The 13495-nt window shown below is 41.8% G+C and overlaps 1 protein-coding gene across 1 annotated transcript; it reads right to left on the reverse strand.

The window, feature by feature from the left end:
* Positions 1-1286: 1286 nt before the first annotated feature.
* Positions 1287-2135, reverse strand: LOC123492395 (P2Y purinoceptor 8). The gene has a single exon (XM_045224925.1). The coding sequence runs from the start codon at positions 2133-2135 to the stop codon at positions 1287-1289; it is 849 nt and encodes a 282-aa protein (XP_045080860.1).
* Positions 2136-13495: the final 11360 nt, after the last annotated feature.

A 13495-nucleotide genomic window follows, 5' to 3' on the forward strand; every position in this document is an offset into this window, starting at 1 on the left:
TACCAGTCAATGCGCTAATGCTAGTTAGCATTGGCTCACGAAACTTTTTTTTTTTTACATTTTAGTCATTTAGCAGACGCTCTTATCCAGAGTGACTTACAGGAGCAATTAGGGTTAAGTGCCTTGCTCAAGGGCACATCGACAGATGTTTCACCTAGTCGGCTCGGGGATTAGAACCAGCGACCTTTCGGTTACTGGCACAATGCTCTTAACCACTAAAAGCTACCTGCCGCCCACTACCTCTAACTTCCTTCATACTGGACACAGACACATAAAAATGATATCCACAATTTCATCTGACTCTGTGGAAGTAGATACATTGCCAAAATCCCAAAGTATTTCTAAATATCTCGTCAACACAGTTTTCAAAGCAATTGGGGCCATACTCGAGAACTTTTGCTTAGGACTAAAATAGCTGCTAACTTTTCTCATAGGCCAACCTGGTACAATTAGCCACAATGCTGATGACGAACAGCTGAGCACATAATTATATCAAGTAACAGATTCCGTATCAGCCAATTAAAAATTGTTGACATAGTTGGGACTTGATCCAACAAATTTTCACCAAAGCGTCCTTACCAGTTCACCGGTACATTCTGATAATCAAAGTAACTAGATCACATCTGGAAATGTGTCTGGAGAAACTCACAGCGTAGAACGCCTAGTTCCTGACAGTTGTACGATTTAATCCCCAATTTTGAAATTGGTTTTTCAAAAATCTATGCGATGAAGTTGAAGCAATGTGGAAAAACTGATTGGATTTGCAAAAAGTCGTCAACGTAACGGCATTCCGTCTTTTTTTTTCACCCAGCTTTGAACCTAAATCCAACGACATGGTGACATTTGTTGTTGATTTCATGTTGAATTCGTAGTTAGTTGACAACTCAACCAAATGTAAATCGAAACTACACGTTGAACTGACGTCTGTGCCCAGCGGGAAGCATCATGCAATATATAGGCACACTGCACTTTAGACCCGAGGCACAGGTAACAAAATAAACCTTGAAGTTGGAGGTTTTAGAATCTCCCTCTGGTGGCCAAGTTGACCTGTTTAACAAATGCGATTGGATGGTGGCTCTACTGCATAAGGGCTTCTAATAGGTTGATTCGTTATTCTGTTACCGGGGTATAATTATGTGCTCAGCTGATTGTCCTCAGCATCGTGGCTAATTCTGCCAGGTTGGCCTATGAGGAAAAGCTAGCAGCTAGCCATTTAAGACAACAGGTATGAAACGTGGGTCTAAGCAAAAGGTTGTGAGGACAGCCCCATGGTGTCTAATAGGTAGTCACCTCCTCCTCTCCCTGTCCCCCTCCCCTGGACCGATACAGGGCAGTTTCTCAGACCTATGGAGGAAGAGAAGGGGCTGCACAAACCCAGTGATCACAGTGATGGACAAAGCAATGGAATGTGAGAAGTACAGTGCAACAACATTGAGGACATCAGACAAAGACATAATTACAATCACAGGGAGGTAACTCACCGACACGGACACCAGGATAATCAAAATGATCTTAAACGCCCTCATCTTCCTGTTATTTGTCCCCTCCCTCTCCCTGTCCCCCTCCCCCGGACCGGGTTGTTTCAGAGCCCTGAGAACTGACAGGCAGCAGAACAACATCAGGAACATCAGGATGAGGTTCTGACCCGAGTAAGCGTAGTTATATATAGACGTTCCACACAGAAGCACACCGAACAAACAGTCCCCCAAAACCATCAGCCAGGCAACACCACAACACCCCACCCTGTATCTCAGGGGTTTGTACTTCAGGAAGACCACAGGGTGGACCACTGCAAGGTAGCGCTCCACACAGACACAGCTTTGAAACAGTGGTCGACCAATGTACAATAAACTAATGCCAAATGTCACAAGAACGAAGACTGCGGTTGTTTTGACGTGTGTGCTGACAATGAAGAAGACAGAAGAAAGGCAGACGAGGATCTCGGACAAGGCCAGGTTGAGAGAGAAGAAGTCTGAGGCCATCCTCCCTCCAGCTCCGGTCGCTATCAGCCACAGGACGTAGCCATTGGTTGGGACACTCAGGATGAGGTTGATGGCGCAGGAAGCAGTGACGATGGATGTGCCTTGCGCATTGAGGTCAGAGACTGAAGAGCTGTTTGCTGTTGAGATGTTCATGTTTTTCACCTTCTGGACTGGTGTGTGAGCTTTGATATTCTACAGTGATTAAGAGTTGTTACCACGAGTTGTTCCTATTGCAATGCCACAGTAAAACCTGAATCAATGAAAGGAATCAAGGTTGGGATCAATTTCATTTCAACTCAGTCAATTCAGGAAATCAATCAATACAAGCACAAAATGATATTTTATTGAATTAACTTACTTTAATGTCCTATTAAATATATCTAATGGAATAATACAATTCAACAGATGTAGCATTTTTTCTCTCTCATTGTGTCTTACAGTAGAGAGATAAAGTCAGAGATAAAATGAACCAACCTGAATGGACGGAGTTCTCCTCTGGTATGTAAAGTGTAGGTAATGTGACAAAGCTGAAGTTGGAGAGCAGCAAACCCTCACACTTTTTTCACCCTCACAATCCCACCCTCACACACCCTCCCTCACACACACCCTCCCACACACACACACACACACACACACCTGTGTCACTCCCATCTGTACATTGATGCTGGCGAACACTTTGATGGACCATATCTGACATGCAAATGTTGACATGCAAAAATGTAATCCATATCACATATTGACTGTTGTTATGATAAGAAGAAAATATGTCGTGTGTGCAGCGAGCATGTCTTATGGATAGGCCTCTGAGATTTTCCTGCCAGGTCAAATGGTCAGTGCTGGGGGTATACCATTCAAGGTTAATTAATACAAATGTATGACAGCATCCATAGCTGCTCATTTGCATGTAGCCCTTTCCTGCAGTCAAATGACTAGTGGCCTATTTTTCATAATTTAATAATTAATAAACATTATTTAAAAACAACGGGCGAAAATCTGGTGTTTTGATGTCAAATGGTTTTGTTATATTTCAGTCTCTGTGATGTATATGAAGTGTAATATTGGGATACAAACTAAAAATTTAATATATTCCAACTCTATATCTGACATGGTACAGGTGTCTTCTTTTTTTTAAGCCCTTAACAATGTGTGTGAGGTGTATACTTTTGTTTCAAAATAGATTTGTTTAAGACTACCGAGAATCACTCTGTGTGACCCTGATTTAGCCCACTGCAGTAAAAGGTTAAAGCTCCATTCAAATAATATTGATATAGTATTAGTGCATTATGACCACCTTGGTAGGCCACATAAAAAAACGGCTTGTGGGCCGATAGCTACTTAGCACAGTAGGAGGCTAGAACAAAAAGTCTCCGCCTGCTGCGCACCAATCTGGTACCAACGAACCGGCTCTTTCTACATGTAGAATCGCTCTGCGTGTCTGTGATCTCTGACCTCCAGGTGAGGAAGCCAATAGGAGTGACAACAAAAAGGGAAACAATCGTCCACCCACTTTTCAACTAAAACAATAAACAGCAAAGAATTGACTGCCGAAACTCTAGGCAGAGGTGCTAATTACAGGCTGTCAGTATTCCTTGGTGCTAATTACAGGCAGTCAGTATCCTTGGTGGTAAGTACAGGCAGTCAGTATCCTTGGTGCTAATTACAGGCAGTCAGTATTCCTTGGTGCTAAGTACAGGCAGTCAGTATCCTTGGTGCTAAGTACAGGCAGTCAGTATCCTTGGTGCTAAGTACAGGCAGTCAGTATCCTTGGTGCTAAGTACAGGCAGTCAGTATCCTTGGTGCTAATTACAGGCAGTCAGTATCCTTGGTGCTAATTACAGGCAGTCAGTATCCTTGGTGCTAATTACAGGCAGTCAGTATTCCTTGGTGCTAAGTACAGGCAGTCAGTATTCCTTGGTGCTAATTACAGGCAGTCAGTATCCTTGGTGCTAAGTACAGGCAGTCAGTATCCTTGGTGCTAAGTACAGGCAGTCAGTATCCTTGGTGCTAATTACAGGCAGTCAGTATTCCTTGGTGCTAAGTACAGGCAGTCAGTATCCTTGGTGCTAAGTACAGGCAGTCAGTATCCTTGGTGCTAAGCACAGGCAGTCAGTATCCTTGGTGCTAAGTACAGGCAGTCAGTATCCTTGGTGCTAAGTACAGGCAGTCAGTATTCCTTGGTGCTAAGTACAGGCAGTCAGTATCCTTGGTGCTAATTACAGGCAGTCAGTATCCCTTGGTGCTAATTACAGGCAGTCAGTATCCTTGGTGCTAAGTACAGGCAGTCAGTATCCCTTGGTGCTAAGTACAGGCAGTCAGTATCCTTGGTGCTAAGTAAAGGCAGTCAGTATCCCTTGGTGCTAAGTACATGCAGTCAGTATCCTTGGTGCTAAGTACAGGCAGTCAGTATTCCTTGGTGCTAAGTACAGGCAGTCAGTATCCTTGGTGCTAAGTACAGGCAGTCAGTATTCATTGGTGCTAAGTAAAGGCAGTCAGTATCCTTGGTGCTAATTACAGGCAGTCAGTATCCCTTGGTGCTAATTACAGGCAGTCAGTATCCTTGGTGCTAAGTACAGGCAGTCAGTATCCCTTGGTGCTAAGTACAGGCAGTCAGTATCCCTTGGTGCTAAGTACAGGCAGTCGGTATTCCTTGGTGCTATATACAGGCAGTTAGTATCCTTGGTGCTAAGTACAGGCAGTCAGTATCCTTGGTGCTAAGTACAGGCAGTCAGTATCCTTGGTGCTAAGTACAGGCAGTCAGTATTCCTTGGTGCTAAGTACAGGCAGTCAGTATTCCTTGGTGCTAAGTACAGGCAGTCAGTATCCTTGGTGCTAATTACAGGCAGTCAGTATCCCTTGGTGCTAATTACAGGCAGTCAGTATCCTTGGTGCTAAGTACAGGCAGTCAGTATCCCTTGGTGCTAAGTACAGGCAGTCAGTATCCTTGGTCCTAAGTACAGGCAGTCAGTATCATTGGTGCTAATTACAGGCAGTCAGTATCCTTGGTGCTAAGTACAGGCAGTCAGTATCCCTTGGTGCTAAGTACAGGCAGTCAGTATCCCTTGGTGCTAAGTACAGGCAGTCAGTATCCTTGGTGCTAAGTACAGGCAGTCAGTATTCTTGGTGCTAATTACAGGCAGTCAGTATCCTTGGTGCTAATTACAGGCAGTCAGTATTCCTTGGTGCTAAGTACAGGCAGTCAGTATCCTTGGTGCTAATTACAGGCAGTCAGTATCCCTTGGTGCTAATTACAGGCAGTCAGTATCCTTGGTGCTAAGTACAGGCAGTCAGTATCCCTTGGTGCTAAGTACAGGCAGTCAGTATCCCTTGGTGCTAAGTACAGGCAGTCGGTATTCCTTGGTGCTATATACAGGCAGTTAGTATCCTTGGTGCTAAGTACAGGCAGTCAGTATCCTTGGTGCTAAGTACAGGCAGTCAGTATCCTTGGTGCTAAGTACAGGCAGTCAGTATTCCTTGGTGCTAAGTACAGGCAGTCAGTATTCCTTGGTGCTAAGTACAGGCAGTCAGTATCCTTGGTGCTAATTACAGGCAGTCAGTATCCCTTGGTGCTAATTACAGGCAGTCAGTATCCTTGGTGCTAAGTACAGGCAGTCAGTATCCCTTGGTGCTAAGTACAGGCAGTCAGTATCCTTGGTCCTAAGTACAGGCAGTCAGTATCCTTGGTCCTAAGTACAGGCAGTCAGTATCATTGGTGCTAATTACAGGCAGTCAGTATCCTTGGTGCTAAGTACAGGCAGTCAGTATCCCTTGGTGCTAAGTACAGGCAGTCAGTATCCCTTGGTGCTAAGTACAGGCAGTCAGTATCCTTGGTGCTAAGTACAGGCAGTCAGTATCCTTGGTGCTAATTACAGGCAGTCAGTATCCTTGGTGCTAATTACAGGCAGTCAGTATTCCTTGGTGCTAAGTACAGGCAGTCAGTATCCTTGGTGCTAATTACAGGCAGTCAATATCATTGGTGCTAAGTACAGGCAGTCAGTATTCCTTGGTGCTAAGTACAGGCAGTCAGTATCCTTGGTGCTAATTACAGGCAGTCAGTATCCTTGGTGCTAAGTACAGGCAGTCAGTATTCCTTGGTGCTAAGTACAGGCAGTCAGTATTCCTTGGTGCTAATTACAGGCAGTCAGTATCCTTGGTGCTAAGTACAGGCAGTCAGTATCCTTGGTGCTAATTACAGGCAGTCAGTATCCTTGGTGCTAAGTACAGGCAGTCAATATCCTTGGTGCTAATTACAGGCAGTCAGTATCCCTTGGTGCTAAGTACAGGCAGTCAGTATCCTTGGTGCTAAGTACAGGCAGTCAGTATCCTTGGTGCTAATTACAGGCAGTCAGTATTCCTTGGTGCTAAGTACAGGCAGTCAGTATCCTTGGTGCTAAGTACAGGCAGTCAGTATCCTTGGTGCTAAGTACAATCAGTCAGTATTCCTTGGTGCTAAGTACAGGCAGTCAGTATTCCTTGGTGCTAAGTACAGGCAGTCAGTATTCCTTGGTGCTAAGTACAGGCAGTCAGTATCCTTGGTGCTAATTACAGGCAGTCAGTATCCTTGGTGCTAAGTACAGGCAGTCAGTATCCTTGGTGCTAATTACAGGCAGTCAGTATCCTTGGTGCTAAGTACAGGCAGTCAATATCCTTGGTGCTAATTACAGGCAGTCAGTATCCCTTGGTGCTAAGTACAGGCAGTCAGTATCCTTGGTGCTAAGTACAGGCAGTCAGTATCCTTGGTGCTAATTACAGGCAGTCAATATCATTGGTGCTAAGTACAGGCAGTCAGTATTCCTTGGTGCTAAGTACAGGCAGTCAGTATCCTTGGTGCTAATTACAGGCAGTCAATATCATTGGTGCTAAGTACAGGCAGTCAGTATTCCTTGGTGCTAAGTACAGGCAGTCAGTATCCTTGAGTGCTAATTACAGGCAGTCAGTATCCTTGGTGCTAAGTACAGGCAGTCAGTATTCCTTGGTGCTAAGTACAGGCAGTCAGTATTCCTTGGTGCTAATTACAGGCAGTCAGTATCCTTGGTGCTAAGTACAGGCAGTCAGTATCCTTGGTGCTAATTACAGGCAGTCAGTATCCTTGGTGCTAAGTACAGGCAGTCAATATCCTTGGTGCTAATTACAGGCAGTCAGTATCCCTTGGTGCTAATTACAGGCAGTCAGTATCCTTGGTGCTAAGTACAGGCAGTCAGTATCCTTGGTGCTAATTACAGGCAGTCAGTATTCCTTGGTGCTAAGTACAGGCAGTCAGTATCCTTGGTGCTAAGTACAGGCAGTCAGTATCCTTGGTGCTAAGTACAATCAGTCAGTATTCCTTGGTGCTAAGTACAGGCAGTCAGTATTCCTTGGTGCTAAGTACAGGCAGTCAGTATTCCTTGGTGCTAAGTACAGGCAGTCAGTATCCTTGGTGCTAATTACAGGCAGTCAGTATCCCTGGTGCTAAGTACAGGCAGTCAGTATCCTTGGTGCTAATTACAGGCAGTCAGTATCCTTGGTGCTAAGTACAGGCAGTCAATATCCTTGGTGCTAATTACAGGCAGTCAGTATCCCTTGGTGCTAAGTACAGGCAGTCAGTATCCTTGGTGCTAAGTACAGGCAGTCAGTATCCTTGGTGCTAATTACAGGCAGTCAGTATTCCTTGGTGCTAAGTACAGGCAGTCAGTATCCTTGGTGCTAAGTACAGGCAGTCAGTATTCCTTGGTGCTAAGTACAGGCAGTCAGTATCCTTGGTGCTAAGTACAGGCAGTCAGTATCCTTGGTGCTAAGTACAGGCAGTCAGTATTCCTTGGTGCTAATTACAGGCAGTCAGTATTCCTTGGTGCTAAGTACAGGCAGTCAGTATCCTTGGTGCTAAGTACAGGCAGTCAGTATTCCTTGGTGCTAATTACAGGCAGTCAGTATTCCTTGGTGCTAAGTACAGGCAGTCAGTATCCTTGGTGCTAAGTACAGGCAGTCAGTATTCCTTGGTGCTAAGTACAGGCAGTCAGTATCCTTGGTGCTAAGTACAGGCAGTCAGTATCCTTGGTGCTAAGTACAGGCAGTCAGTATCCTTGGTGCTAAGTACAGGCAGTCAGTATCCTTGGTGCTAAGTACAGGCAGTCAGTATCCTTGGTGCTAATTACAGGCAGTCAGTATTCCTTGGTGCTAATTACAGGCAGTCAGTATCCTTGGTGCTAAGTACAGGCAGTCAGTATCCCTTGGTGCTAAGTACAGGCAGTCAGTATTCCTTGGTGCTAATTACAGGCAGTCAGTATCCCTTGGTGCTAAGTACAGGCAGTCAGTATCCTTGGTGCTAAGTACAGGCAAAGGGATACAGTGAGCGTCAGGTTGCTTCCATCCTTAAAATTTCAAAGACGGCGGTTCATAAGAACAAGGTCAAGCAGCACACATTGGGGACAACAAAGCTACAGACCGGCAGAGGGCGAAAACGACTCTCTACTGACCGGGATGACCGCCAACTCATTCGAATGTCACTCATCAACCGTAGGATGACATCAAGTGACCTACAAAAAGAATGGCAAACGGCAGCTGGGGTGAAGTGAAGGGCGAGGACGGTTTGAAACAGGCTCCTAGGGGCAGGGCTGAAGTCTTGCAAAGCAAGAAAAAAAGCCCTTCATCAATGAGAAGCAAAGAAAAGCCAGGCTGAGGTTTGCAAAAGACCATAAGGATTGGACCGTAGAGGACTGGAGTAAGGTCATCTTCTCTGATGAGTCCAATTTTCAGCTTTGCCCAACACCTGGTCATCTAATGGTTAGACGGAGACCTGAAGAGGCCTACAAGCCACAGTGTCTCGCACCCACTGTGAAATTTGGTGGAGGATCGGTGATGATCTGGGGGTGCTTCAGCAAGGCTGGAATTGGGCAGATTTGTCTTTGTGAAGGACGCATGAATCAATCCACGTCCAAGGTTGTCCTGGAAGAAAACGTGCTTCCTTTTGGTCTGACATTGTTTTTTTTACCTGGTCACAGACAGCTGATGTGTTGTGCACTGAAGTCCACAAGCAAAGGGAAGAGGTGAGAGGAGGAGAGTGTGTAGATGCGAGAAGGAATTATACAACGATCTGGCTGCTATGAAAGTGAACTGTGTTTGCGTGTGATCAGGGGTGTATTCATTCCGCCAATTCTGTTGAAAAACATTTCTTAAACGGAAGCAAACGGAACGAAATGGGGATAAACAAACCTGCATTTGTCCAATAGAAACTCTCATTTGCAATTGTTGGACTAATTATTTACATTTTAGTTATTTAGCAGACGCTCTTATCCAGAGTGACTTACAGTTAGAGAGCACATAATTTTTATTTTTCATACTGGCCCCCCGTGGGAATCGAACCCACAACCCAGGCGTTGCAAATGCCATGCTATACCAACTGAGCTATATCCCTGCCAGCCATTCCCTCCCCTACCCTGGGCCAATTCTGCGCCGCCCCATGGGTCTCCCAGTCGCGGCCGGTTACGACAGAGCCTGGATTCGAACCATGATCTCTAGTGGCACAGCGATGCAGTGCCTTAGACCACTGCGCCACTCGGGATTATTTCAACCTAGATCAGCTAGATGCAGGCAAGATTGTGGAAAGGGGTATTGAATGTGTCAATGTCTGTCACCTTGATTACTCTAATTTCTCTCGACCTGTGCACCTACGTTGTAAACTTTCATTCATAGGCTAGCTTATAGCAACCTCATGATAGGTATAGGGAAAATTGGAGTACAATGTAGTAACCTAAACCTATCCATGTTATATTGAGCTGGGTGAATGGAACATGAATGACAGTCATCCAACATGCTGTAATAGAAATTAGGCCATGCTCATAAAAAACGGCACTGGCCGCCACTGCATGGATTACTGTTTCTCCTGGCCCATAGAATATTTTCAAGGTGTGGAACCATCTAACATCAAGTTGTAAAATACTGACTGTACCCTTTAACATCACAGTAATGGGGTCTATTAATCTGGTTAATTGAATTCAATGGGTCCTGGTGCTTTACATGCTTGTAACTTCATGCACAAGTAATGGGGTCTATTAGTCTGGTTAATTGAATTCAATGGGGTCCTGGTGCTTTACATGCTTGTAACTTCATGCACAAGTAATGGGGTCTATTTTTCTGGTTAATTGAATTTAATGGGTCCTGGTGCTTTACATGCTTGTAACTTCATGCACAAGTAATGGGGTCTATTAGTCTAGTTAATTGAATTCAATGGGTCCTGGTGCTTTACATGCTTGTAACTTCATGCACAAGTAATGGGGTCTATTAGTCTGGTTAATTGAATTCAATGGGTCCTGGTGCTTTACATGCTTGTAACTTCATGCACATGTACTTTTTGGTCCATTAGCAGATGTTCTTATCCAGAGTGACTTAAGAGGTTGCGCATTCAACTAAGGTAGGCAAAACAACCACATACGACAGTCATTGCATGTAAAGCTCTCCTCAATAAAGCAGTTATCAGCGAAAATCAGTGATAGTAAGAAAAGTGTGTTCGTGTGAGTGTGAGTGTTAAAAAGATGTTCGTTACTTTATTTTAGTATTAATTGGGGGTGGTGGGGTGCTAGTGGGTTCAACCATGGTGCTGTTGGAAGTTTTCAGATGGACTCTGCTGTCCTGAAGCTTATTCCACTATTGGAGTGCCAGGACTTTGACTTCAACATTAAATCTCTTATTATTTAATTACATGTACTTCTACAATTTGTACATTCTTTATTACATAAGTATAGTTAATTATATTTGCTGCATGACAGAGATTAGATTATGTAAAGCTAAGAATGTTGTTAATATCTTCAAAGCAATGGTGTCTAATATCAAAGGGGTCTAATATCAATTGTGTCTAATATCAATGGGGTCTAATATCAATGGTGTCTAATATCAATTGTGTCTGATATATCAATTTTGTCTAATATCAATGGGGTCTAATATAAATGGGGTCTAATATCAATTGTGTCTAATATCAATGGGGTCTACTATCAATGGGGTGTAATATCAATGGGGTCTACTATCAATGGGGTCTAATATCAATGGTGTCTAATATCAATGGTGTCTAATATCAATGGTGTCTAATATCAATGGTGTCTAATATCAATTGTGTCTAATAACAATTGTGTCTAATATCAATGGTGTCTAATATCAATGGGTTCTACTATCAATTGTGTCTAATATCAATGGGGTCTAATATCAATTGTGTCTAATATCAATGGGGTCTAATATCAATTGTGTCTAATATCAATGGTGTCTAATATCAATGGTGTCTAATATCAATGGGGTCTACTATCAATTGTGTCTAATATCAATGGGGGTCTAATATCAATTGTGTCTAATATCAATGGTGTCTAATATCAATTGTGTCTAATATCAATGGTGTCTAATATCAATTGTGTCTAATATCAATGGGGTCTAATATCAATTGTGTCTAATATCAATGGGGTCTAATATCAATTGTGTCTAATATCAATGGTGTCTAATATCAATTGTGTCTAATATCAATTGTGTCTAATATCAATGGGGTCTACTATCAATTGTGTCTAATATCAATGGGGTCTAATATCAATTGTGTCTAATATCAATGGTGTCTAATATCAATTGTGTCTAATATCAATGGTGTCTAATATCAATTGTGTCTAATATCAATTGTGTCTAATATCAATGGGGTCTACTATCAATTGTGTCTAATATCAATGGTGTCTAATATCAATTGTGTCTAATATCAATGGGGTCTACTATCAATTGTGTCTAATATCAATGGGGTCTAATATCAATTGTGTCTAATATCAATTGTGTCTAATATCAATTGTGTCTAATATCAATGGGGTCTAATATCAATGGTGTCTAATATCAATGGGGTCTAATATCAATTGTGTCTAATATCAATGGGGTCTAATATCAATGGGGTCTAATATCAATTGTGTCTAATATCAATGGGGTCTAATATCAATTGTGTCTAATATCAATTGTGTCTGATATATCAATTTTGTCTAATATCAATGGGGTCTAATATCAATGGGGTCTAATATCAATTGTGTCTAATATCAATGGGGTCTACTATCAATGGGGTGTAATATCAATGGGGTCTACTATCAATGGGGTCTAATATCAATGGTGTCTAATATCAATGGTGTCTAATATCAATGGTGTCTAATATCAATTGTGTCTAATATCAATTGTGTCTAATATCAATGGTGTCTAATATCAATGGGGTCTACTATCAATTGTGTCTAATATCAATGGGGTCTAATATCAATTGTGTCTAATATCAATGGGGTCTAATATCAATTGTGTCTAATATCAATGGTGTCTAATATCAATGGGGTCTACTATCAATTGTGTCTAATATCAATGGGGTCTAATATCAATTGTGTCTAATATCAATGGTGTCTAATATCAATTGTGTCTAATATCAATGGTGTCTAATATCAATTGTGTCTAATATCAATGGGGTCTAATATCAATTGTGTCTAATATCAATGGGGTCTAATATCAATTGTGTCTAATATCAATGGTGTCTAATATCAATTGTGTCTAATATCAATTGTGTCTAATATCAATGGGGTCTACTATCAATTGTGTCTAATATCAATGGGGTCTAATATCAATTGTGTCTAATATCAATGGTGTCTAATATCAATTGTGTCTAATATCAATGGTGTCTAATATCAATTGTGTCTAATATCAATTGTGTCTAATATCAATGGGGTCTACTATCAATTGTGTCTAATATCAATGGTGTCTAATATCAATTGTGTCTAATATCAATGGGGTCTACTATCAATTGTGTCTAATATCAATGGGGTCTAATATCAATTGTGTCTAATATCAATTGTGTCTAATATCAATTGTGTCTAATATCAATGGGGTCTAATATCAATGGTGTCTAATATCAATGGGGTCTAATATCAATTGTGTCTAATATCAATGGGGTCTAATATCAATGGGGTCTAATATCAATTGTGTCTAATATCAATGGGGTCTAATATCAATTGTGTCTAATATCAATGGGGTCTAATATCAATTGTGTCTAATATCAATGGGATCTAATATCAATTGTGTCTAATATCAATTGTGTCTAATATCAATTGTGTCTAATATCAATGGGGTCTAATATCAATTGTGTCTAATATCAATGGGGTCTAATATCAATTGTGTCTAATATCAATGGTGTCTAATATCAATTGTGTCTAATATCAATTGTGTCTAATATCAATGGGGTCTACTATCAATTGTGTCTAATATCAATGGGGTCTAATATCAATTGTGTCTAATATCAATGGTGTCTAATATCAATTGTGTCTAATATCAATGGTGTCTAATATCAATTGTGTCTAATATCAATTGTGTCTAATATCAATGGGGTCTACTATCAATTGTGTCTAATATCAATGGTGTCTAATATCAATTGTGTCTAATATCAATGGGGTCTACTATCAATTGTGTCTAATATCAATGGGGTCTAATATCAATTGTGTCTAATATCAATTGTGTCTAATATCAATTGTGTCTAATATCAATGGGGTCTAATATCAATG

Source organism: Coregonus clupeaformis, chromosome 14, assembly GCF_020615455.1.
Source record: "Coregonus clupeaformis isolate EN_2021a chromosome 14, ASM2061545v1, whole genome shotgun sequence".
NCBI classification, from domain to species: Eukaryota; Metazoa; Chordata; class Actinopteri; order Salmoniformes; family Salmonidae; genus Coregonus; species Coregonus clupeaformis.